The following is a 24719-nucleotide window of genomic DNA, read 5'->3' on the forward strand; positions in this document are numbered from 1 at the left end:
TAGGCATTTCTGGGTTCTTAAGTGGGTCACTTGTCTGAAATGCCTGTGCTCATTGGTTATGAAACGATTCCCACCTTCTCATATCAGCTTGCACTTAGTGCCTGACTTTACATTTGGGGTGGGCCCTGGTGGGCACTTCTGGCAGTGGAATACTGCATGCCGTGCAGGGTGGATTGACCATGAATGTTTTATGAGGGAAGAAGAATTGACTATAAATTCTTCCTGCAGTCTTGGTTGTGATAGTTCTTCCATATGGGATCTTGTAAATCCTTTGTATATAGTCAGCTTTTTGTTGTTTTTACCTGGACATTTAGCATGTGCTTTTGAATAAAACATGTAGTCATTTGCCTTTCTTCAAACACATGAATGCTAGGCATTCATAACAGGGTGTTAGGGTCTTTCATTCCAGTACCTCATCCATACTTCTCAGTGTTACCTTTCTGCCACATACGTTTGATGGTGTCATAATCTATGGAAATGTTCTGATTGGCTTGAGAGTGTGTCCTGATCAGCATTGGCCTGGCTTCAGATGGGTCTTTGCTTCCAGTCTGCCTCTTCATCCTTATTTCTCTTCATGAGCACGTGACTCCGCTCACAGGGAACTTAATTCTTGACTTACCAGGGCTCTATTTTGGCCCTCTGTGATAATGGGGTAATTCCCTCATGTGCAAGGGATTCTATCCCTCCTTCTCATTGACTTGATGAGTAACTGTCTCTCTTATGGTTCTTTTTTCTTTAGATATTCTCTGAAATAATCCATGATTTCTCCTTGCTTTGATCGGTTTTTGTACCTGTTTCTCTATTATGCCTTTACTTGTTCACTATCATGTGTACGTTTTACTTTTAATTTCTGTTTCATCATAGTGATCAGCCAGATACTTTTGTGTTTTGAGTCATGTTGATAAGTGTTTTCCCATTTAACATTTACAGCAAAATTTTGTTTTCTTTGAGTATTTTTGTAGATTTATTTTCTCAATTTAGACCCCTAATGTAGTTGGAGTTTGTTGTTTTATATAGTGTGAGTTATAGATATGATTTTATGATGTCTCAAGTAGCCACTTATCTGTCCAAGCAGACTTTATTAAGATGTTTATCTTTACCTCGTAACCTGAGGTGCCACCATTGTTATAGTTATATTTTCAATATTCTCTTCCTGTTATAGAGTTTTCTCTACCTTCATTTCTTTTGACTATTTAATATTTGTCTTTATAAAAAGTTTAGTTTCTATGTTAGCTTTATATCCTGCCATTTTATGTTTCTATTGGTTGATTCTTTGATATTCTCTAAATATTTTATTTTATCAGATTATATTTTTGTCTAGTTGGCCATAGTGTGTAATTTTTTTAAAGATTTATTTATTTATTATATGTAAGTACACTGTAGCTGTCTTTAGACACCCCAGAAGAGGGTGTCAGATCACATTATGGATGGTTGTGAGCCACCATGTGGTTTTCGGGATTTGAACTTAGGACGTTTGAAAGAGCAATCAATGCCATCTCTCCAGCCCCCAGTGTGTAATCTTTTAAAAAGATGAGTACACCCTTACTGTCTTCAGACACACCACAAGAGGGCATCAGATTCCTTTACAGATGATTGTGAGCCACCACGTTAGGGCAGCCAGTGCTCTTAACCACTGATCCATCTCTCCAGCCCCCATAATGTGTAATTTTAGGACTTTATTTTTCTAAATTCTGATGTTGTTGGACTTTATTGCTGCTGTATAGCACAGCTGATAACCTGCTGTTAATTGTGTAAAGTTCAGTTCATTGACTTTTTAGTACTTCTAGGTGGATGTTCTTCGGTTTGAGAAAGAAGAGGGATGGCTTAATAGCTACTACAATGATACCAAGGAAGGAAAGATGAGAGTGAGAAAATGTCTCTCTTAGGCTGTAAGTGGAGTCATCATGTCGGGATCTTCACAGGCAAGAGTCAACAGGTTTTTCTGAGTGCTATGACTTTTGTGCACAATGTCTTATTTTAAGAAAGATGTGCATACTGGTTTGTGAGGAAAATATCACAGCCAAACAAAGATACACAGATAAATAGGATCTTCTTGAAGTAGTAAACCGGGTCTTACTAGGCCAGCGTGTGCGAGACACACATCCGAAGCCATAGCACCAGGACTGTTCTACTAAAGTCTGTGTGAAGTGGAAATAAACCTGGGTTCCTAGTCGGCATTAGACTTGAGCAGACTGAGTCCTTGAGAAGATATCCTGGGTGAAATGTGGATAATACAAGGAGACATCATCAGCCTTTTGTCATCTAGGGAGAATCATAATGTGGCCTCTGGACTGCAGAGTTTGCATTCTTTGTATTAATCATCTGGGTTCAGCTAAGCTTGGATCAAAAATGTTTGAAGAAAATTTTTACATGTCCTAAAGTGTAAAATTTCTCTTTTGGTTTTATTCTGGTATAACATCCACATTTTACTGTTACGTGTAATCAAAGACGAAATAAAATCTGGACTAGAGTATGTATATTTCATATACAAAATTGATATTCTGTATAAAAGATTGAGCATCTACAGTTTTGTTATCTACCTGGTCTTGGAACAAGCTTACATTAGATAGCAAGTACTAACTAGTTTGGATATAGTTAATCTTTTCTGTAGGGCAGCTGGTTCATGATATAAGAATAGGTATGACATTGTGGCACCACCTGGGGTCCTAGTCACTTAGGAGGCAGAGGCAGAAGGGTGCAGAAGGAACTGGGAATTAGAAAATAGCTAGGCAACACAGTGAGATTCTTTGACTTAAAATGAAAAATTGTGTCTTGATATGAGGTCAGAATGAGATTGAGGGGGAATCAAAAAGCTTTTCTGTTACTCTTCATACTGAAAGACTTTCAGTATAGTTTTGAGTATAGATGATCAGATATGAGCTCTACGTCATCGATATCAGAAGTGGCTATTTAGTGTTTCAGGAAGGGAGAACAGGAGGCATTGGGTCAGGTAGAATATCAAGGCTTGCCTTCGGCTTCTAATGCTTGCCTAGGCTGCCCTTGCCTGAGTCTGTTTCAGAGCTTTCTTACACTGGTTGTCTTCTTTCCTACACTCTAAACTCCCTGGGGCCTCCAGTCTCTTGAGGGTGAGGTGCATCATCTCTGAATGAACACACACCCAGCAGTCCTGTACTGTACGTGTGTTGGGGGCCTCATATCAGCTGCTGTATGGTGCCTGTTTGGTGGTCCAGTGTTTGAAAGATATCAAGGGTCCAGATTGAGACTGCTGGTCCTCATACAGGGCCACCCTACTCCTCAGCTTCTTTCTGCCTTCCCTAATTCAACAACTGATCAGCTGCTTCTGTCCATTGGTTGGGTGCAAATATCTGCATCTGACTCTTTCAGCTGCTTGTTGGGTCTTTAAGAGGACAGTCATGCTAGGTCCCTTTTGTGAGTGCTCTATAGCCTTAGTAGTAGTGTGAGGCCTTGGGACCTCCTCTTAAGCTGGGTCCCACTTTGTGCCTGTCATTGGACCTCCTTTTCCTTCCGCTCCTCTCCATTTCCATCCCTGTAATTCTTTCAGACAGGAACAATTATGGGTCAGAGATGTGACTGTGGGATAGCAACCTCATCCCTCACTTGATGTCATGACCTCCTGCTGGCGGTGGGCTCTTTAAGTTCTCTCTCCCTGCTGTTGGACATTTTATCTAAGGCCCCTCCCTTTCATTCCTGAGAGTCTCTTACCTCCCAGGTCTCTGGTACATTCTGGAGGGGCCCCCAACCTCCTATTTCCTGAGGTTGGCTGTTTCCATTCTTTCTGCTGGCCCTCAGGGCTTCATCTCTTTTCTCTCTCCCAATAACAGATCGGGTTCCCCTCTCCCTCTCCACCCCCCCATCCACTTTCCCTCCCTGGTCCTTCCCTCCCTCCCTCCCCATTTGTGATTGCTTTCTTCTCTCTCTCAAGTGGGACTGAGGTGTCCTAACTTGGGCACTTCAGCTTGTGTACCTTTTTGAGTTCTGTGGACTGTATTTTTGGTATTCTGTACTTTATTTATTTATTTATTTATTTATTTATCTTTGGCTAATATCCACTTATTAGTGAGTATATACCATGCATGTTCTCTTGGGTCTTAGTTACCTCACTCAGTATGATATTTTCTAGTTCCGTACATTTGCCTGCAAAACTCAGGATGTCCTTGTTCTTAATAGCTGAGTAGTATTTCCATTGTGTAAATGAACCACATTTTCTGTATCTATTCTGTCCTGTGCTATCTTGTTTTTTTTTTTTCCAGCTTCTGGCTATCACAAGTAAGACTGCTATGAACACAGTGGAACATGTGCCCCTGTGGCATGGTGGGGCATCTTTTGGGTATATTCCCAAGAGCATTATAGCTGTGTCATCAGGTAGATCTATTTCCAATTTTCTGAGGAACGTCCAGATTGATTTCCAGAGTGGTTGTACCAGTTTGGAATCCCACCAGCAATGGAGGAGTGTTCCTCTTTCTCTACATCCTCTCCAACATGTGCTGTCACCTGAGGTTTTGACCTTAGCAATTCTGATTGGTGTAAGGTGGAATCTCAGGGTTGTTTTGATTTTCATTTCTCTGATCAGTAAGGACTTTGAACATTTCTTTAGGTGCTTCTCAGCCATTCAAGATTCTTCAGTTGTGAATTCTCAGTTTAGTTCTATACTCCATTTTTAGATTGGGTTGTTTGGTTTTTTTGGTGATTAACTTCCTGAGTTCTTTATATATTTTGGATATTAGACTTCTATCGGATGTGGGGTTAGTGAAGATTTTTTTTTTCCCAATCTGTAGCTTGTGGATTTGTCTTACTGACTATGTCCTTTGCTTTACAGAAGCTTTCCAGTTTCATGAGGTCCCATCTATCAATTCTTGATCTTAGAGCCTGAGCCATTGGAGTTCTGTTTAGGAAATTTCCCCCTGTGCCAATGAGTTCAAGGCTCTTTCCCACTTTCTCTTCTATTAGATTCAGTGTATCTGGTTTTATGTTGAGGTCCTTGATACACTTGGACTTGAACTTTGTACAAGGTGACAAATGTGGTTATATTTTCATTCTTCTACATACAGACAGCCAGTTTGACCAGCACCATTTATTGAAGATGCTTACTGTTTTCCATTATATATTTTTGGCATCTTTGTCAAAGATTAAGTGACCTCAAGTGTGTGGTTTTATTTCTGGGTCTTCAATTCTATTCCATTGATCAACATGTCTGTCTCTGTACCGATACTACACAGTTTTTATCACTATTGCTCCCTAGTAAGGCGTGAGGTCAGGGATGATGATTCCTCCAGCTGTTCTTTTATTGTTAGGAATTGTTTTCAATATTCTGGGTTTTTTGCCTTTCCAGATGAATTTGAGAATTGTTCTTTCCATGTCTTTGAAGAATTGTGTTGGGATTTTGATGGAGGATTGCATTGAATCTATAGATTGCCTTTTGTAGGATGGCCATTTTTACTATGTTAATTCTGCCAATCCATGAACATAGGAGTTCTCTCTATTTTCTGAGATCTTCTTCAATTTCTTTCTTGAGAGACTTGAAGTTATAAAGAAACAAACTCACCCAAGAGGAGTAGGTCCTACTATAAAAGTCTATACTCAACAAAACTGGGAAATATAGATAAAATGGATGGTTTTCTAGACAGATGCCACATACCAAAATTAAATCAAGAGCAGGTAAACTATCTAAACAGGCCCATATCACACAAGGAAATAGAAGAAGTCATTAAAAACCTCCCAATCAAAAAAAGCCCACGGCCAGATGGATTTAGTGCAGAATTCTACCAGACCTTCAAAGAAGAGCTGATACCAATTTTCCTCAAACTATTCCACAAAATAGAAACAGAAGGAATACTGCCTAACTTGTTCTATGAAGCCATAATTACTCTGATACCTAAACCACACAAGGACTCAACCAAAAAAGAGAACTTTAGACCAATCTCACTTATGAACATTCATGCAAAAATACTCAATAAAATTTTTGCAAACCGAATCCAAGAACACATTTAAACCATCATTCACCACGATCAAGTAAGCTTCATCCCAGGATGCAAGGTTGGTTTAACATACGAAAATCCATTAATGTAATCCACTATAGAAACAAACTTAAAAACAAATCACATGATCATCTCCTTGGATGCAGAAAAAGCATTTGACAGAACACAACACCCCTTCATGTTAAAGGTATTGGAGAGATCAGGAATTCAAGGCCCATACCTAAACATAATAAAAGCAATTTACTGCAGACCAACAGCCAATATCAAATTAAATGGAGACATACTCGAAGCAATCCATTCTGAAATTGGGGACTAGACAAGGATGCCTACTCTCCTCATATCATTTCAATATAGTACTCAAAGTGTTATCTAGAACAATAAAACAACAAAAAGAGATCAAGGGGATACACACTGGTAAAGAAGAAATAAAGGTATCACTATTTGCAGATGATGTGATAGTATACATAAGTGACCCCATGAATTATACCAGAGAACTTTCCAGCTGATAAACAACTTCAGCAAAGTTGCCAGATATAATCTTAACTCAAATAAATCAGTAGTCTTCCTTTATACAAAGGATAAACAGTCTGAGAAGGAAATTAGGGAAACAACTCCTTTCACAATAGCCACAAATAATGCTTATTATTTTTGTGTTTTATAAAATACTCCAAGAATAACAATCTCTGCTTTGAAGTGGCAAACCGATACCCTGTATGGAACGAGGCCTGAGGTGGCCATCCTTGTGCTCCATGACTAGAGTGTGCTTGCTGGTTGTGCCACTGCATTGTGGTTCTCCAACTGAGTGGGACAGCAGTGCAGTGCAGGGAATGCTTACATGGAATGCAGATGGGAAACGGTAGGCTCTACAGTTTGTGATACTACTTCAGGAATTTTATAGATGTTTGTAATTGAAACGCAGAATTCAGATGTTTGGGTTAGAGATGTTATTTTTAATGTCACTGCCTTTATAATTCACTGTGTTATTTGTTACTTGCATCTGCTTTGTCTGGAATGGGCCATAAATTGAAGAGTCCGATTTTAGTAGATGAAGCTTGTGGGTTACAAATGATCCTTTTTAGCTGATTCTGTAATTAAAGTGTGATTTCATCATTTCATAGAATTATTAAATACCTCAAAAGTCTGCAAGCTACAGAAAAATCAAGATTTGTTTCTTTGGCTGATTAATGGCACTGTTTAATATTCTATTGAAAGTGGTACTGGGATATGGAGAAACTGACTTTTAGTCCAACATGCTTTCTTTTCCCTAGCTCCAGCAAAAAATTATTCCTGATGAGGACCAGCTGATGGCCATAGCGCTCGAATGCATCTATAACTGTGAACGAAGTGACCAGCTCTCCCTCTGCTATGACATCCTAGAATGCCTCCCACAAAGGGGGTGTGGGTAAGGAGCCCTGGAAGCCAGGCTCACCCAGGCTTCTTAGTCTAGTAGTAAAAGAAAGGCACTGCTTTTCTAAGTGTTCATCAGCAGAGAACTTTGAGACTATAAGAAAGACAAAAGTCTGGGAGATAGCTTAATGGTGGGGTGAGTGCTCTATATTCACGTGGCCTTGAGTCCACCCCAGCCCTTCAAAATATAAAGGGGAGCCATATAGAGATAAAATTAAAATTGTTATCTTGGTGTCTGGAGATAGATTCCACTGTAATTATAATTTCTGATATCATTCCGTCAGTGTGATCCTCACATACTGAGTAGTAAGAACCCCAGCACTGCAAGGAGAATCTCTGATCGTCTACAGCACTGACCTCTTGGTTCTTAAATTGGGCTTTAGTTTTCTTTTTCTTTCTTATCTTTGCTTGTATTTATTCTGTGAATTCTTCCTTCTTAGTCTGTGTTTAGTAGTTCTTTCCTTGGACAACAGGTAGCTGTCATTCTCTCTCCCTTTGCAGTCTAGTTCCTAGGTATCCCACATGGATGCCCAGTAGTAGCCATCAGCCTTATCTTTATGCCTTTGGTACTTCAGCCAAGGTGCTCAGCTTTGCTGGTCTTCAGCTTCTTCAGTAAAATTGAATATTTAGATAGGAAGGCTTCCTTGTTGTAGGTTTCTTCTGTCCCTCTTCTCATGTCCGAGGGTTGTTTAGTTTTTACTAGCTGGATGATAGTTATCCCCATGTTTTCAGTCTACTCTGCAGCACTGTTCCCATACACGTGGATACAGGGAAAAGATGAATGGAAGATGATTTTTGCACAGAAGCAGAGTATTATCCCAGAATCTGACCTTTTGATTTTCTTTTTTTAAATTAGATATTTTCTTCATTTACATTTCAAATGCTATCTCCAAAGCCCCCTATACCCTACTCCCCAACCCACATACTCCAGCTTCCTGGCCCCTGGCATTCCCCTGTACTGGGCTGGGGTATATGATCTTCACAAGACCAAGGGCCTCTCCTCCCATTCATGGCCGACTAGGCCATCCTCTGCCATATATGCAACTAGAGATACAGCTCTGGGGCACTGGTTAGTTCATACTGTTGTTCCTCCTATAGGGTTGCAGACCCCTTCAGCTCCTTGGGTACTTTCTCTAGCTCCTTCATTAGGGTCCCTGTGTTCTATCCAATAGATGACTGTGAGCATCCACTTCTGTATTTGCTAGGCCCCGGCGTAGTCTCACAAGAGAGACCTATGTCAGGGTTCTGTCAGCAAAATCTTGCTGGCATATGCAATAGTGTCTGGGTTTGGTGGTTTTATACGGAATGGATCTCTGGGTGGGGCAGTCTCTGGATGGTCCTTCCTTCTGTCTCAGCTCTGAACTGTAGTAGATTGGCTTCCGTCATATTTATCCAGCTACCATAGGAGCATCACTAACAGTCACCCTCCCTGTCTAATGATCCAAGACACACTGGATGTCACAGCATCCCTTAGGAAAAAGCAGTCTTGTTCAAGCTGTTTAACCCAAATCCTATCAGTCCTTTGGGCTGACCTTACGGCTTACAGCTAATGTAGGTGCTTTATACCTCCATTACTGAGTTTTTCCTCAAGAGATATGAGTAAGTGCTTTCCTCATGAAGGGTGCCAACAATTGACCAGAGGACAATTCTAAACTCAGCTTTGTGAACTAATGAAGTTATTGATCTTACTTATGTGGCACGGGTGCCAGACATGTAGATGACCCCAGAGCAGCCACACTGCTGTAAAGGCTGATTTCTGTATAGATGGAGCATGCCCTTCAGTTAACTGTTCACTATTTTATGTACTGTAGAACCTCTTAAACCCCAGACCATGCGCAATTGGGGCAGAATCACATATAGTTGGTGTGGAGGAGCAGGGGATGGCTGAAACCTCATGCAAGGGTCTGCTGACCTCCACTCCTTCCTTTCTTGAGAGGCTGTCAACAGGCCCCGTCTCAGTGTTCTCTTCTGATGCATCACAGCTTTTCCAGATGGAAGTGGTGATAGACGTCATGCTCATAGGATAGTGTTCAACCACAGCGCATAGAGAGAGACAGATGTGCTACTTAGGAACGCAGTCTGCTATGCACAGAGCGTTACACCACCTATGGGGCAACTGGTCTTTTCCATGTGCTAAGTTAGAGCCATGTAGAAAAGCACATTATTAAAAGAGGCCACATTGCACTTTAAAGGAGCCCTTGGGGACATAGTCCTCTCCTCATTTGCAAGTATAAAGTAATATATGAACATAGTTGAAATGAAGATTTTAAGACAATAAAGAGCTGTTTGGTGCTTACTTTTCCAGTATTGGATTTTGCTCATTTTAATCTTAATCCATTGAACTGATTCAGTGAAATAGGCATATGTGACTTTACTATATGCTTTTGGGTGTGACAAGAGGTAGACCGGATAGTCATGCTAGCAGTACCTTAAGGAAATAGTGGAGGATCTTGGAGGTCTTTGGATGGTATGTAGGAAATAAGCCTCAGATTTTAGTTGAGCAATATAATACTATCACAAATAAGAGAAACACCCTTTTCTCTTCTATTGTTTTATATTTTATTAAAAACTCCCTTCTAAACCTAATTTCTATTTTTAGGCATAATACAAAGGTAACCTCATCTCTTCATGACATGGTAGACCAACTGGAGAAAATTCTCAGGTGAATACAAAAGACATCTTTTTGTTCCATGCTTACTAAGATGTGTGTGGGGCCATGTGTTCATGGCCTGCCTGTCATTCACGTCTAGTTTGAACGTGTAGTCCCTTGACTCTCTTGAACATTTTCTCAATGATGTGTACTGTCTTATGGTAGCAGAGTGCTGGGATGTGAACCTGATAAGCCTGAGTGTACATGCACCTCTGCTGTGTTCTCAACCCAGGACCTCTCTTCCCCGGGTAGTTTTTGTTGGGACCTAGAACTCACTAATGTAGACCAGGGTGCACTTCAACTCATAGATAATCTTCCTGCCCCTCTTATTTATTCCTGCACTGTTATTTGCAGGTATGTGCTTATTTTGCTTTTTTGTATGTATGTATGTTTGTATGTATGTATGTATGTATGATTTTTAAAAAGCATTTGCCATGTAGCTTAGGCTAGTTCTAAATTCACAGTGATCTTCTGCTTCAGCCTTCTATGTTGGGGTGATAAGTATGAGATGCCATACCCAGATAAGCCTATTTTCAAGTCCAAACATTTCTACTCACTAGCTGTCCTACATTTGAGCCTCTGGCTTTCTTAACTATAATAGTTATTTCATGAGCTTGTGAAAGTGCTATTAGATTAAGAAACCAAAGCTCCTCACACTTTCTCGGCATATAAGAAATACACAATATCAAGCCGTGGTGCAACTTTAATGTGTTTTTGTTGGGGTGTTCTTAAATTTACAATGAAGTGTTGAGTTTGAGCTGTCTTTCTCTGAGACTAAAATATTCTTAGTGTGCCCTTTAGGGAGTTTAGTATTATTTTCTAGCATTCATTTTTATGTGTATATACATATTGTAATTTTAAACTATTATATTATAAAATTATACTTATACTACAAAACTGAAAGTAGTAAACTATGAAAATATTTTAAGTATTATACTATGAAATTGAATAAAAATTAAGAGCTGTGACTATACCTCAGTTGGTGGAGTACTTGTTCAGTATGTACAAAGCGTAAAATGTCTCCATTTTTCTCCTAAAATGTACATGTGTTGGCCTGTTCTGATCATCCCAGCACTAGGAGGTGGAGGTAGGAGGAATAGACATTGAATCATCCTCAGGTGTGTTGCAAGATTATGGGCAGCCTGGCATATGTGAGACCTGGCACCAAAAACTAACAAACGAACAAAGAAACAAGGAAAGAAGGATGCAAAAATAATAAACTGTTCTTTTTAAAATATTTTTATTAGGTATTTTCCTCATTTACATTTCCAATGCTATCCCAAAAGTCCCCCATACCCTCCCCCCACCACTTCCCTACCCACCCATTCCCATTTTTTTTGGCCCTGGCGTTTCCCTGTACTGGAGCATATAAAGTTTGTGTGTCCAATGGGCCTCTCTTTCCAGTGATCGCCGACTAGGCCATCTTTTGATACATATGCAGCTAGAGTCAAGAGCTCCGGGGTACTGGTTAGTTCATATTGTTGTTCCACCTATAGGATTGCAGATCCCTTTAGCTCCTTGGGTACTTTCTCTAGCTCCTCCACTGGGGGCCCTGTGATCTATCCAATAGCTGACTGTGAGCATCCACTTCTGTGTTTGCTAGGCCCCGGCGTAGTCTCACAAGAGACAGCTCTATCTGGGTCCTTTTAATATATAATTACTGATGCTGTCATTTCATTAACAGTGTGTATGTAGAAAAGCATCATTTGGATACCATTAGTCTTTTTATTCACTAAAACTAGAGATGGTGGTGTAAAAATATTTTAAGTTGCACTAGGGGAACAGAATGCCCCATGCACCATATTGGTTGCATACTGCCAAGCTTTGAAGCCTAGTCCTAAAGTCACACATTTGCCTTATTACTGGGCATACTTTTAGAGTGGAGGCAGCTTGCCAGAAAGATTTTGAGTTAGAGATTTCATCTTTTGAAGAACAGATAATTTATTCTAGATATAGCCTAAAAACAGCCAACAAGAACTATGTTGTTTGATGTATAATTATGAGTTTAATTTTGGTAAGAATTAATGTAATATATAATACTGGATCTTATGTATATGTAATACCTTTTATTTTTCCACCACATCTCTAATGATAATTTAACTTTTTAAGATATTTAGTCTCGTAGTTTGAATGATGTTAAACATTACTTCTTTCATGTATAGTGTGTCAGAGCTTTTGAAAACACATGGACTGGAGAAACCAGTTTCATTTGTGAAGAACACCCAATCTAGCTCCGAAGAGGCTCGCAGCCTGATGGTTCGCCTGACCAGGCACACTGGGCGGAAGTAAGTGACAGACATGACTGACTGACGCTCGTGGGTATTTGCTTGTTTCATTATTTGTTTTCTTTCTGACAATCAGTCAGTAATATAATTGGTTGATAACATACTGCAGTTATAAAGTATATAATTTAATAAGACTTGATCTATGCATATACTCATTGTGGTATTCAGAATAATGACCAGAGTAGGTAGTAACCTCTTCACCGTTGCCTCTTCACAGTCCCTTTCGTCCTCGTCACGCCCTCATCCACTCACAGAGCTGATAGTGGTCACATTCCTACCCTTCCCTTTTACTTAGCATCATTTAGTATGTGGTTTATCCAATGTGTACCATTACTCAAGAGATTATACTGTTTCATTTGCTGAATAGTATTCCATGTGTTAGATTTTATTGCACAATCTGTATATACTTACCTATTAGTGGATATTAGAGACTTTTTGAGTTGTGAATTTTACAAACACAGGTTTTATAGATATTTATTTTTTCAAATGAATATATTTAATTTCTTTTTTGTGAATATATAAAGATAGACTGCTCTCAGACTCACGATTCTCTTAAATCTTAAGTTCTGCCTTCAGAATTCGAGGGTCACAGGTATACATTGCCCAAACCGATCAATAAATCTTTCATATATTGATCTTTGTCTTCCAATCTTGCTGGATTCATTTTGTTGATTTTATTGTTGATTGTGTAACTTTATTTTTATTCCTGTTACATAACATAGCTTCTGCCAGGTTTTAGATACTCATGTTTTCAAGTGACTAGGTAAATAAAAGATGGTAATTTTAACAATTACCATCTAGAGTATTAGTAGAGTATAAGTGTTTAGTAATTTTTGGCTTTTCTATGTCATCATTAAAGTAGTACATTTATTCTGATGGAGATATGAATTTTGCTGTATCTCTTTGGAATTTATTTAGCTGAAAGAGAGCTAACAAAACTGAATTTATTAGTTAATAATTGCATTTCCTGTGCCCCCATACTTTGTAGTCACATTTCTTAATTATGCATTTATTTATAAAGTTTTAGTCATATTAGTTTTGAATATTTTATTAATATTCACATTTCTTAATCATGAATATATGAATTTTCCATTCACATTATAATATGAGTATTTTGTTCTTGTAGATTTGGACAATTTTGTGTTAGTTTAATGCTTTAATATCAGCCCATATAAAAGTAAGAAATATTGTACCTTCTTGGTCTGTCCACGCTATACAATAAAATGTGAGGGAGAAAATAGATTGCCTTGTAAAAACATTGCCAAGAGATTTCAAAGATATTTTCAACTATATGAGATCCAAATGGCCCATAAGCAATCTGGCAAATGTTTGGCCCGTTCTAATCATTTTTGAGTGGACTCACAGCAAAGCCTCAGTGGGAAGAACCTGTGACTTTGCACTGAGTGAGGCAGTAGGTGGAGAGTGTAATAGAAGAGGCTCACGTAAAGGTAAATATTCGGAACAAGGTGATTCTGGGATAGAGTCAGAGCTTGGATGTGCTCCCTCTGTGTGTATGAGGAAGATTCTGTCCTGCTGGGAAGGGATACAGGATAAAGAAGACTGAGTGGAATCTTAAGTCCTGGTGGAACAGGGAACACACTTTCTGGCAGCAGGATTAAATGATGAATTATTAGAGATACAATTGAGTCTGAAAGCAGAAGAAATGAAATTCCAATCCTAATAAGATAGTGATAGTACTCAGCTTACACGCCAAGTACAATGGAATTCTTTGTGCCAGGGATGTCCTAGCATTTTGTGCCTTTCTCTACTCACTGTCCCCATCTCTTGTATAGTGTTTTATTAACAAACATATGTTCCTTAGGTTTTCTTGTAGGTTGTACATTACTGCTAAAGTGATTTAAATGGGAAGGAATGCACACACCATCGCCTTGATAATTACTGACTGACTTAAAAAGGGGTCAGTGTTCCCAGGGTGGTGCTGGGTAACTCTAGGACCTGTGCCTCCACAGTTGGAAAGCCTTGTTCCTGCTGTTGAGCTCATTTGCTTCTCATGTGCTCAGTGTGAGCTTCTACCCATGTCGAGCTACTCACTGTGAATATTTAAGAGAACGTGCTCTTACTTTCAAAATTGTCAGCTTGCTAGTTGTCTTAATACGTGAGTGTTCCTAAGCCTTCAACACCTCTAAAACAGGCTCATATATATCATAAATGATGGCGGAGACTCACGTTCATCATGAGTCGGGTAGTTACCATCTTGAGTGTCGTACTGTCTATACTTGGGTTGTGGGAATCCATCTCAAGTACACACTTGTAACTAATACCATAGATGTTACTCAGGCATCTTATTAGCTTGCTAAATTCTTGTTTCTTAAAATCCTGCTTTTGATTCTTATTTATGGGATATATTCTGAAAAGGGCCATTGTAAATGATGTGTTATAATTTATTTTAATTAGGATCTCCACTTATGGCTAGCCATGTGTGAGGGAACATTTATACCATCTGTCCTAGTGCTGATAGCTTCCAGAGGAACAGCTGGGCTGTGAGACTTGTGTTCAGCCTGACAAAGCCAGGGTCTGATTTTGTGGAGCTAATAAGGTGGACAGTAACTTCAAACATTTTGTTACTTCACTGCCTGTAAGCCAAATCTGAAAGGAGTCTTACAAGTTTTTGAAGTCTATGAAAAACATTCAAGGAGCTGGATGAAAATGCTGTATATTCTATATAGGTTATTCTGGAATACTTAAAGAAGCAGCAATGTGTTGTATATGTTTGTGTGTCTCTTAAGTATGTGTCCTCGTGTACTGCATAGCACATAAACAAAAAGAATTGTTCATTTCATGTAATAATAGAAGCTATCATGGACAGTGAGGCATGTGCCCATTAAATTTTTAGCATGGTTACCAGGGCAGTTGTTGTCCCAGCTCCTTGAGGGCAGAGGCAGAAGAACTGCTCAGGCCCAGGCCTTGAGGCTAGGCCATGCAACATAGTGAGTCCCAGCCTCCAAAAGCAGAGGTGCTCAGGGAAAATGTTTTTAACTTACTATATACTTAGCATCTACCCTGTTCATTTAAGCATATAACAGATAGAAATGGTGGGCATTGTTGTGGTTGGCATAGCATCTCACTTTGTAGATCAGGCTGCCTTGGAATTATGATCCCCCTGCATCAGCCTCTTGAGTGCTGGGATAATAGGTGCATACCACAGCACCTGGTAACAGTGATGACTTTAAATGATAATATATTGAGATATACAAGATTCATGTAAAAGAAACTGTTTTATACTTGGCAAACCCAAACTATTTTCAAATGTTGAGTTCTGTTATTGTCCAGAACTTTGTAATTAGAGGTAAACACAGTGATTCCATGCTCAGGTAAATTCTATCTAGTAAGATGAACAGAGAGAGAAACAAAGAAACCTACAGCATGTTCCCCTTCCTACTGCTTTATAACATAATATAAAACAAAATGTCTTTAAGACCTAAAATCCACACTTTCATTCACATCTCTCAAATAATCAGGAAACATGTGTGCCTTTTATATATTGGACTTTAAGTTACAGAGAAGGGAGCCTACAAGTCAGATGAAAACACTGAACTCCATGCAGGTTATTGAGCTCATTTGTATGTTAGGGGCATCTTGCATGTCTGCAGCTGCCCAAAGTTAATCTTACCATTCCTCACGATCCTGTGACTTGGCCTTTGAGGAAAGAATGTTTAATCCAGCACCATGCTGCCTTCATACCACAAATTCATAACTGTGAGTAAAACTGTTAGCAAACCCTCCTTCCCTGCAGCTTGGGGACAGCCATAATGTGGCTTTTCATCATGGGATTGTGAAGCCCTCACTGGCTCTGCAGAACTGCTCAGGTTGATAAATTGCCTGTGTATATATGTAGAATACTGTTCTCTGAGCATGATAGCCATCAACTCCTTCAGAGCAGCTCTGGTTCTTTGCTTCTGGACTGTTGATGTTCCCTATAGAAGGGGGGAAGGGGGCCTTATTGGACCATTCCCTCCTATACTTTCCAGTCAGCTGTGTATTATTCTGCCCTGATTTCATATGGATTCCTGATCTGGGGAACACTAGCGTATACATACTGTGGAAGGTTAATAGATGGTGTCTGACTTCCATTATTTTGCAATCGGGAGGAAAGTGAGACTTTTCCACGGTATAGCTGCTTTTGGGTCACTTTTGTACCTGTAATTGACCCCAATACATTCATGCATTCACCAAAGTAAGCTGGTTTGTGGGGGAAGTGTGTTTATGTCTCCCCATGGAGAGAGTTTCTGCAACATTGGATGGAGGTGGCAGTATTCAACAGAACGAAAGATAAGTTTGGGAAGAGCAGTGGCATTTTCTTGTTATCAGTTTTAGACAGCTGAAACTATGCTGTCTGAGGGTAGATAATCTATAGCAGGTATTAGATATGAAATCTCCCCATCTGGTGTGGAATATTAGGTCAGTCTCTTTATTGTAGTCACTGGAAGGTAACTGTTTGAGAGGCCAGAGTGACTACACAGAGGAACTTTCATGTATAAAGGCAAAACTACAGGGGGACACGCAGCTATAGTCCTTCACTCTAGCCTGTTGTTTCAAAAGGAAACTGGGGGAAAAAAGTGGGAGGATAAAATGGAAGTGTTGGCTTGCACATATTAAACGTAGAGGACACTCAAAGCTTGAAGAGATTACAGATCTCCATTCAAGAAGCCCTCCAGAAAAAAAAAAAAAAAAAAAAAAAAAAAAAGAAGCCCTCCAGAAGTCTAAGCTTGTAGTAAAGAAGAAAAGCATAGGTAGAAATGGCCATTCATCAGGCAAGGCAGGGTGTGTTCCCACAGTTGAGAAGGCTCATTTGGTTTGATGAGCCCTGTTCACAACCCTTATTGGTGATGTAGAAATAGCTAGCAGAATTGACTAGTAAAGATCAGGGAGTAAACTGAGTTGGTAAAGGGCATAAACCATTCAAGAGGGGATAGAAAATGGATGGGAAATGGGGCCAGTCTTGGTCTCTGTCAGAAAATAGAGCAAAATCTATGTTGAATTTATCTTCCCTGGGGTAGAGTGGGGAGAATTGATGGAAAACCTTCTGAAGTCTTTTGAATCTTTTTTATTAGATATTTTCTTTATTTACATTTCAAATGCTATCCAAAAAGATCCCTATACCCTCCCCCCACCCTGCTCCCCTACCCATCCACTCCCACTTCTTGGCCCTGGCACTCCCTTGCATATAAAGTTTGCAAGACCTAGGGGCCTCTCTTCCCAATGATGGCCGACTAGGCCATCTTCTGCTACATATGCAGCTAGAGACAAGAGCTCTGAGGGTACTGGTTAGTTTATATTGTTGTTCCACCTATAGGGTTGTAGACCTCTTCAGCTCCTTGGGTGCTTTCTTTAGCTTCTCCATTAGGGGCCCTGTGTTCCATCCAATAAATGACTGTGAGCATCCACTTCTGTATTTACCAGGCACTGGCATAGCCTCACACGAGACAGCTATATCAGGGTCCTTTCAGCAAAATCTTTCTGGCATATGCAATGGTGTCTGCTTTGGTGGCTGATTATGGGATGGAGCCCCGAGTGGAGTAGTCTCTGGATGGTTCATCCTTTCGTCTTAGCTCCAAACTTTGTCTCTGTAACTCCTTCCATGGGTGTTTTGTTCTCAATTCTAAGGAGAAATGAAGTATCCACATTTTGGTCTTCCTTCTTCTTGATTTTCTTGTGTTTTGCAAATTGTATCTTGGGTATTCTAGGTTTCTGGGCTAATATCCACTTATCAGTGAGTGCATATCAAGTGACTTCTTTTGTGATTGGGTTACCTCACTAAGGATGATATTCTCCAGATACATCCATTTGCCCAAGAATTTCATAAATCCATTGTTTTTAATAGCTGAGTAGTACTCCATTGTGTAAATGTACCACATTTTCTGTATCCATTCCTCTGTTGAGGGGCATCTGGGTTCTTTCCAGCTTCTGGCTATTATAAATAAGGCTGCTATAAACATAGTGGAGCATATGTACTTCTTACCGGTTGGAACATCTTCTGGATATATGCCCAGGAGAGGTATTGCGGGATCCTCCAGTAGAATTATGTCCAATTTTCTGAGGAATCGCCAGACTGATTTCCAGAGTGGTTGTACAAGCTTGCAATCCCACCACCAATGGAGGAGTGTTCCTCTTTCTCCTCATCCTCGCCAGCATCTGCTGTCACCTGAATTTTTGATCTTAGCCATTCTGACTGGAGTAAAGTGGAATCTCAGGGTTGTTTTGATTTGCATTTCCCTGATGATTAAGGATGTTGAACATTTTTTCAGGAGCTTCTCTGCCAGTCGGTATTCCTCAGGTGAGAATTCTTTGTTTAGCTCTGAGCCCCATTTTTTAATGGGGTTATTTGATTTTCTGGAGTCCACCTTCTTGAGTTCTTTATATATATTGGATATTAGTCCCCTATCTGATTTAGGATAGGCAAAGATCCTTTCCCAATCTGTTGGTGGCCTTTTTGTCTTATTGACGGTGTCTTTTGCCTTACAGAAGCTTTGCAATTTTATGAGGTCCCATTTGTCGATTCTCGATCTTACAGCACAAGCCATTGCTGTTCTATTCAGGAATTTTTCCCCTGTGCCCATATCTTCGAGGCTTTTCCCCACTTTTTCCTCTATAAGTTTCAGTGTCTCTGATTTTATGTGAAGTTCCTTGATCCACTTAGATTTGACCTTAGTACAAGGAGATAGGAATGGATCAATTCCCATTCTTCTGCATGATAACTGCCAGTTGTGCCAGCACCATTTGTTGAAAATGCTGTCTTTTTTCCACTGGATGGTTTTAGCTCCCTTGTCGAAGATCAAGTGACCATAGGTGTGTGGGTTCATTTCTGGCTCTTCAATTCTATTCCATTGGTCTACTTGTCTGTTGCTATACCAGTACCATGCAGTTTTTATCACAATTGCTCTGTAGTACAGCTTTAGGTCAGACATGGTGATTCCACCAGAGGTTCTTTTATCCTAGAGAAGAGTTTTTGCTATCCTAGGTTTTTTGTTATTCTAGATGAATTTGCAGATTGCTCTTTCTAATTCGTTGAAGAATTGAGTTGGAATTTTGATGGGGATTGCATTGAATCTGTAGATTGCTTTTGGCAAGATAGCCATTTTTACTATATTGATCCTGCTAATCCATGAGCATGGGAGATCTTTCCGTCTTCTGAGATCTTTAATTTCTTTCTTTAGAGACTTGAAGTTCTTATCATACAGATCTTTCACTTCCTTAGTTAGAGTCACGCCAAGGTATTTTATGTTATTTGTGACTATTGAGAAGGGTGTTGTTTCCCTAATTTCTTTCTCAGCCTGTTAATTCTTTGTGTAGAGAAAGGCCATTGACTTGTTTGAGTTAATTTTATATCCAGCTCCTTCACCGAAGCTGTTTATCAGGTTTAAGAGTTCTCTGGTGGAATTTTTAGGGTCACTTATATATACTATCATATCATCTGCAAAAAGTGATATTTTGACTTCTTCCTTTCCAGTTTGTATTCCCTTGATCTCCTTTTGTTGTCAAATTGCTCTGGTTAGGACTTCAAATACAATGTTGAATAGGTAGGGAGAAAGTGGGCAGCCTTGTCTAGTCCCTGATTTTAGTGGGAATGCTTCCAGCTTCTCACCATTTACTTTGATGTAGGATTACTTTCTTGCTTTTTCTAAGGTGTCGTTTCCATACTTCTGTTGGTGTTTTCCTGTTATTAACCTTCGAAGGGCTGGATTAGTGGAAAGGTACTGTGTGAATTCGGTTTTGTCATGGAATACTTTGGTTTCTCCATATATGATAATTGAGAGTTTGGCTAGGTATTTGTGTTCTCTTAGGGTGTCTATAACATCTGTCCAGGTTCTTCAGGATTACAGTCTCTAGTGAGAAATCTGGTGTAATTCTAATAGACCTGCCTTTATATGTTACTTGACCTTTTCCCCTTACTGCTTTTAATATTCTATCTTCATGTAGTGCATTTGTTGTTCTGATTATTATGTGTCGGGAGGAATTTCTTTTCTGGTTCAGTCTATTTGGAGTTCTGTAGGCTTCTTGTATGTTCATGGGCATGTCATTCTTTAGGTTTGGGAAGTTTTCTTATATAATTTTGTTGAAGATATTTGCTGGCCCTTTAAGTTGAAAATCTTCATTCTCATCTACTCCTATTATCCGTAGGTTTCGTCTTCTCATTGTGTCCTGGATTTCCTGGATATTTGACTTAGGATCTTTTTACATTTTGCATTTTCTTTGGTTGTTGTGCCCATGTTCTCTATGTAATCTTCTGCACCTGAGATTCTCTCTTCTACCTCTTGTTTTCTGTTGCTGATGCTCACATCTTGGTTCCTGATTTCTTTCCTAGGGTTTCTATCTCCAGAGTTGTCTTCCTTTGGGTTTTCATTATTGTTTCTACTTCCCTTTTTAGGTCTTGGATGGTTTTGTTCAATTCCATCACCTGTTTGGCTGTGTTTTCCTGTAATTCTTTAAGGGATTTTTGTGTTTCCTCTTTAAGGACTTCTACCTGTTTAGTAGTGTTTTCCTGTGATTCTACAAGGACTTCTCCCTGTTTAGCACTGTTCTCCTGTATTTCTTTAAGTGAGTTATTAATGCCCTTCTTAAGGTCCTCTATCAGCATCACCAGATATGATTTTTAATCTGAATCTTGCTTTTCGGGTAAGTTGGGGTATCCTGGACTGGCTCAGGTGGGAGTGCTGGGTTTTGATGATGGTAAGCGGTCTTGGTTTCCGTTGGTAAGATTCTTACATTTACCTTTCGCCATCTGGTTATCTTTGGTGTTAGTTGGTATAGTTGTGTCTGGCTGGAGCCTGTTCCTCCTATGATTCTGTTAGCCTCTGTCAGCAGTCCTGGGAGTCCAGCTCTCTTCTGAGTCTCAGTGGTCAGAGTACTGTCTTCAGGCAAGCTCTCCTCTTGCAGGGAAGGTGCACAGATATCTGGTGCTCAGACCTCCTCCTGGCTGAAGATGAAGGCCTGAAACAGGGCCTGTCCCAGAAGCTGGTTTTCCTCTGCAGTCTATGTGTTCACTTGCACAGACTGGTCTCTGAGGGACCTAAGACACAAGATGGCTCCCTCACCCGTTCTGGAGGTCAGAGCCCTCCCAGGTGGTTACCTCTCCTTTGGTGGGGAAGCCTGAGATGGGGGGTCTGTCCCAGAAGCTGTGTAGCCTCTGCAGTCCTCTTGCTCACCCTCCGCAGTCCACGAGCTGACCTGTGCAGACTAGTCTCTGAGGGACCCGGGAGATAAGATGGCTCCCTCACCTGCTCTGGCAGGGAAGGTGTCTGGATGTCTGGAGCCCAAAATGGGGTCTGCCCCAGAAGCTGAGTCGCTCTGCCTGTCCCAGAAGCTGTGTCACTTCTGCAGTCTGCACTCTAACCTGTGCAGACTGATCTCAGAGGGACCCAGGAGACAACATAGCTCCCTCACGTGCTCTGGGGTCAGAGCCCTCCTGGGCAGCTACCTCTCCTCTGGCGGGGAAGGTGCCCAGATGTCTGGAGCCTGAAACGGGGGTCTGTCCCAGAATCTGTGTTGCTTCTGCCTGTCCCAGAAGCTGTGTCGCTTCTGCAGTCCTCTTGTTCACCCTCAGCAGTCTGAGAGCTGACCTGCACAGACTCAGTCTTTAGAATCTTAATTAGCAGGTGAACAAGGGTGGACTGCTGGGAGAGGCAAGTGATTTCAACTGTACCCGCCACTGTGGAGAAAGAGGCTCTTAAGGGATAGAAGCCACAACAGACTTCACTTTCCCTAATCCAGTGGCCATGTGGCTGTAAGTAGGGGCTGTGCAGGATGACTTTGAAGCCCCACACTGACCTGTATGTTTATTCATCTTCTATTTGCAGAATATCTGGGGGTTAATGCACATTTATTATTGTGTAATGTAGAATACTGGGGTAAAATATGTTGGAACCAGGTATGGCCTCATTTTATCAATTCCAGGCCAGTGAGCATTAACTGATAAGTATGGCAATAGCAGTGTGCAGACAGAGGAGTAAGCTTGCTCTAGGGATCAGTAATGGCCTTGCTCTCCTGTGGTTCATTGTTTGTCTAGCCAGGGCGGCCTCTTAAGGCCTTAGTGTCTAAAAAGGAGGCATTGGCTGTCTGCAGCTGCTGTGTAGTGCCAGCCAAGATTCAGTCAAGCCCAAGGGATCAGGAATGGGCATGAGTACAGTCCACTCAACAGCCTGGACAAACTAAACCAAACATTACCTGGATTGGAGCTGAATGCTCTGATCTTTCTTGAGAATGCTTACTGGTCTTCCTTTTGAGGGAATCTTGAAAATTATGTCCCAGGAATTGTTGTAAAAGATTACTGTCTGTTTTGGAGCTTGAAGTTTTTTCCTAAAGCAGATGGCAATGCATAAGTACTCTGAGGCTTTGTCAGCTGGGCCTTGGGCTGCCACCTAGAAGGTAACTCCTGAAGGTCACTTTGTTGCTTGTGAACTTTGCTGTCTGAATTCCATGTAAAGCAATGGTTCTCAACCTGTGGGTCTCATCCCACAGATATCCTGCATATCAAACATTTACATTATGATTCATAACAGTAGCAAAATTACAGTTATAAAGTAGCAACAAAATTACTTCATAGTTGGGGTCACTACAACATGAAGAACTGTATCATAGAGTTGCAGCGTTAGGAAGGTAGAGAGCCACTGACTTTTAAAGCTAAGCCTCCAGCCACAGTGCTCGTGGTGAGCTCTTCCTTTGTGCCAACACTCATCTAACAATGGGTTAAAGTTGCTTCCTGTGTCTTAATGTTCATATGAAATTTCAAAAGACCCTGAGTAGACAGGTCTGTTGGCTCCCGCCTATAATCCTTTTATGCTAGAGTCTAGGGTAGGAGAATCAAGAGTAACTGGAGCTCTATGTGGATTCAAGGCCAGTTCATTGGAGCCATATGATGGGACAGTGTCCTAAAGAAAAATTCCCAAACTAAACAGAACTGCGTAAACAACCAAAAGACCTGTGCAGAGTGCATTGGCAAAGATGGAATTTGAAACTCTTGCCTGTCTCTGTTTTTCTACTTCATTTTGCTGGGTTTTTTTCCCCCTCAACATAGGAATTCTGTTTACCTTTTTTTGTAAGTTCAAATGAAATTTAGCCCTATGGATTATTTGCAGGTCAGCATGTGCAGGATGCTAGTCCCTGGAGGGCTTCATGCTCTGTTTCTTTCTTTTCCCAGGCAGCCTTCTGTTGGTGAGTCTCACTGGAGGATGCTGCTGCAGGACATGTTGACCATGCAGCAGCACGTGTACACGTGCCTCGATTCCAGTGCTTGCTATGAGGTAACTCAGGCTATAAAATAGTTTTCTTTTTTGTTTTTCCATTTTGATTGTTGTGTTCTGCTACAATGGAGAGACCATAAGAGGTACTGTATGCAGTGTGATTAACAGCTGCCTTCCTCACTGTGATGAATGGTAGCCGGCCTCTCCTTGATTCTTATGTTCATATTTTCTGCTTTACATTTACTCACAGAAATGATGGTCTCCTGCACACAACCTTTTGCTTGTTCCATATCACTCTGTAGGTACCCAAGCCTCCCAGGTCACTCTTTCCTTCGTCACTCCCCAGTGCATGTTTCAGTAGCTCCCTCAAGTAGGGTCCATATCTACCCTTCCTGTGACTGTGTGTACACTGTTCCCTCTGCCTGGAATATATTCTCTTCTCTTACTTTGAAAACTCCTGATAAATCTTCATGCTAGGCTGACTACCTGTCAGGACCTCATATAACTTGCCTCCATTATAGCCTTTCTTTAAAATGCAGCTATGTAAGCCGGGCAGTGGTGGCGCATGCCTTTAATCCCAGCACTCGGGAGGCAGAGGCAGGCGGCGTTCTGAGTTCGAGGCCAGCCTGGTCTACAGAGTGAGTTCCAGGACAGCCAGGGCTATACAGAGAAACCCATTCTCAAAAAACTAAAAAAAAAAAAGAAAAAAAATTGCAGCTATGTACAGATGGGTTCCTTTGATTTTGGCCTTGAGGTTCTAGGTAGGCATTTTACTATCATGCCCTTGAATATCTGTTAAGAAAGTGTTAGAAAACATTTATAAGTTCTGAGAAAGTTCTAGAAGACAGTAATATAGACTTGACAAAACTAAAGCCTTAATATCTATCACCCTTTAGTATATAGTGTAACATCTGATTTTGGCTATTAAATACTGTCTTGGAAAATAATTTGAAAGTACAATGACATAACGTCGAGCATGGTGGGCAAAGACTGACATGCAGCCTATTGAATACAGTGCAGATTGCTCATTTTGGCAGGGCTGTTCAGTTCAGGGTGACTAACTTGCAGTTATTTTTCAATCTTGGCCCTGATGCTTTATGACTTTCTTGAATGAACCATTGAACATTCATTTGGCTTGTGCTCTTGTGTGCCCAGTTCACCTGCCAGACAGTAGTGAGGAGGGCTGCCCATTCATAATGTGCTTTGGGTCACAACTTGTATT

At 40.6% G+C, this 24719-nt stretch overlaps 1 protein-coding gene across 7 annotated transcripts in view; it reads left to right on the forward strand.

Moving 5' to 3' along the window:
* The window catches only part of Nbas (neuroblastoma amplified sequence), a 368280-nt gene that overhangs the window by 98370 nt on the left and 245191 nt on the right, over positions 1–24719 (forward strand). For all 7 annotated transcript variants that reach the window (XR_003950086.1, XM_011243895.2, XM_006515215.2 and 4 more), the window contains exons 26-29: positions 7226–7359; positions 9964–10026; positions 12177–12299; positions 23455–23557. Coding sequence is in view for 6 of the 7 variants with exons in the window: in XM_011243895.2 (XP_011242197.1) it covers positions 7226–7359; positions 9964–10026; positions 12177–12299; positions 23455–23557 (423 nt within the window). In the remaining variant the exon portion in view is untranslated. The remainder of the gene's footprint in view (positions 1–7225; positions 7360–9963; positions 10027–12176; positions 12300–23454; positions 23558–24719) is intronic.

This window comes from Mus musculus, chromosome 12 (genome assembly GCF_000001635.26).
Source record: "Mus musculus strain C57BL/6J chromosome 12, GRCm38.p6 C57BL/6J".
NCBI classification, from domain to species: domain Eukaryota; kingdom Metazoa; phylum Chordata; class Mammalia; order Rodentia; family Muridae; genus Mus; species Mus musculus.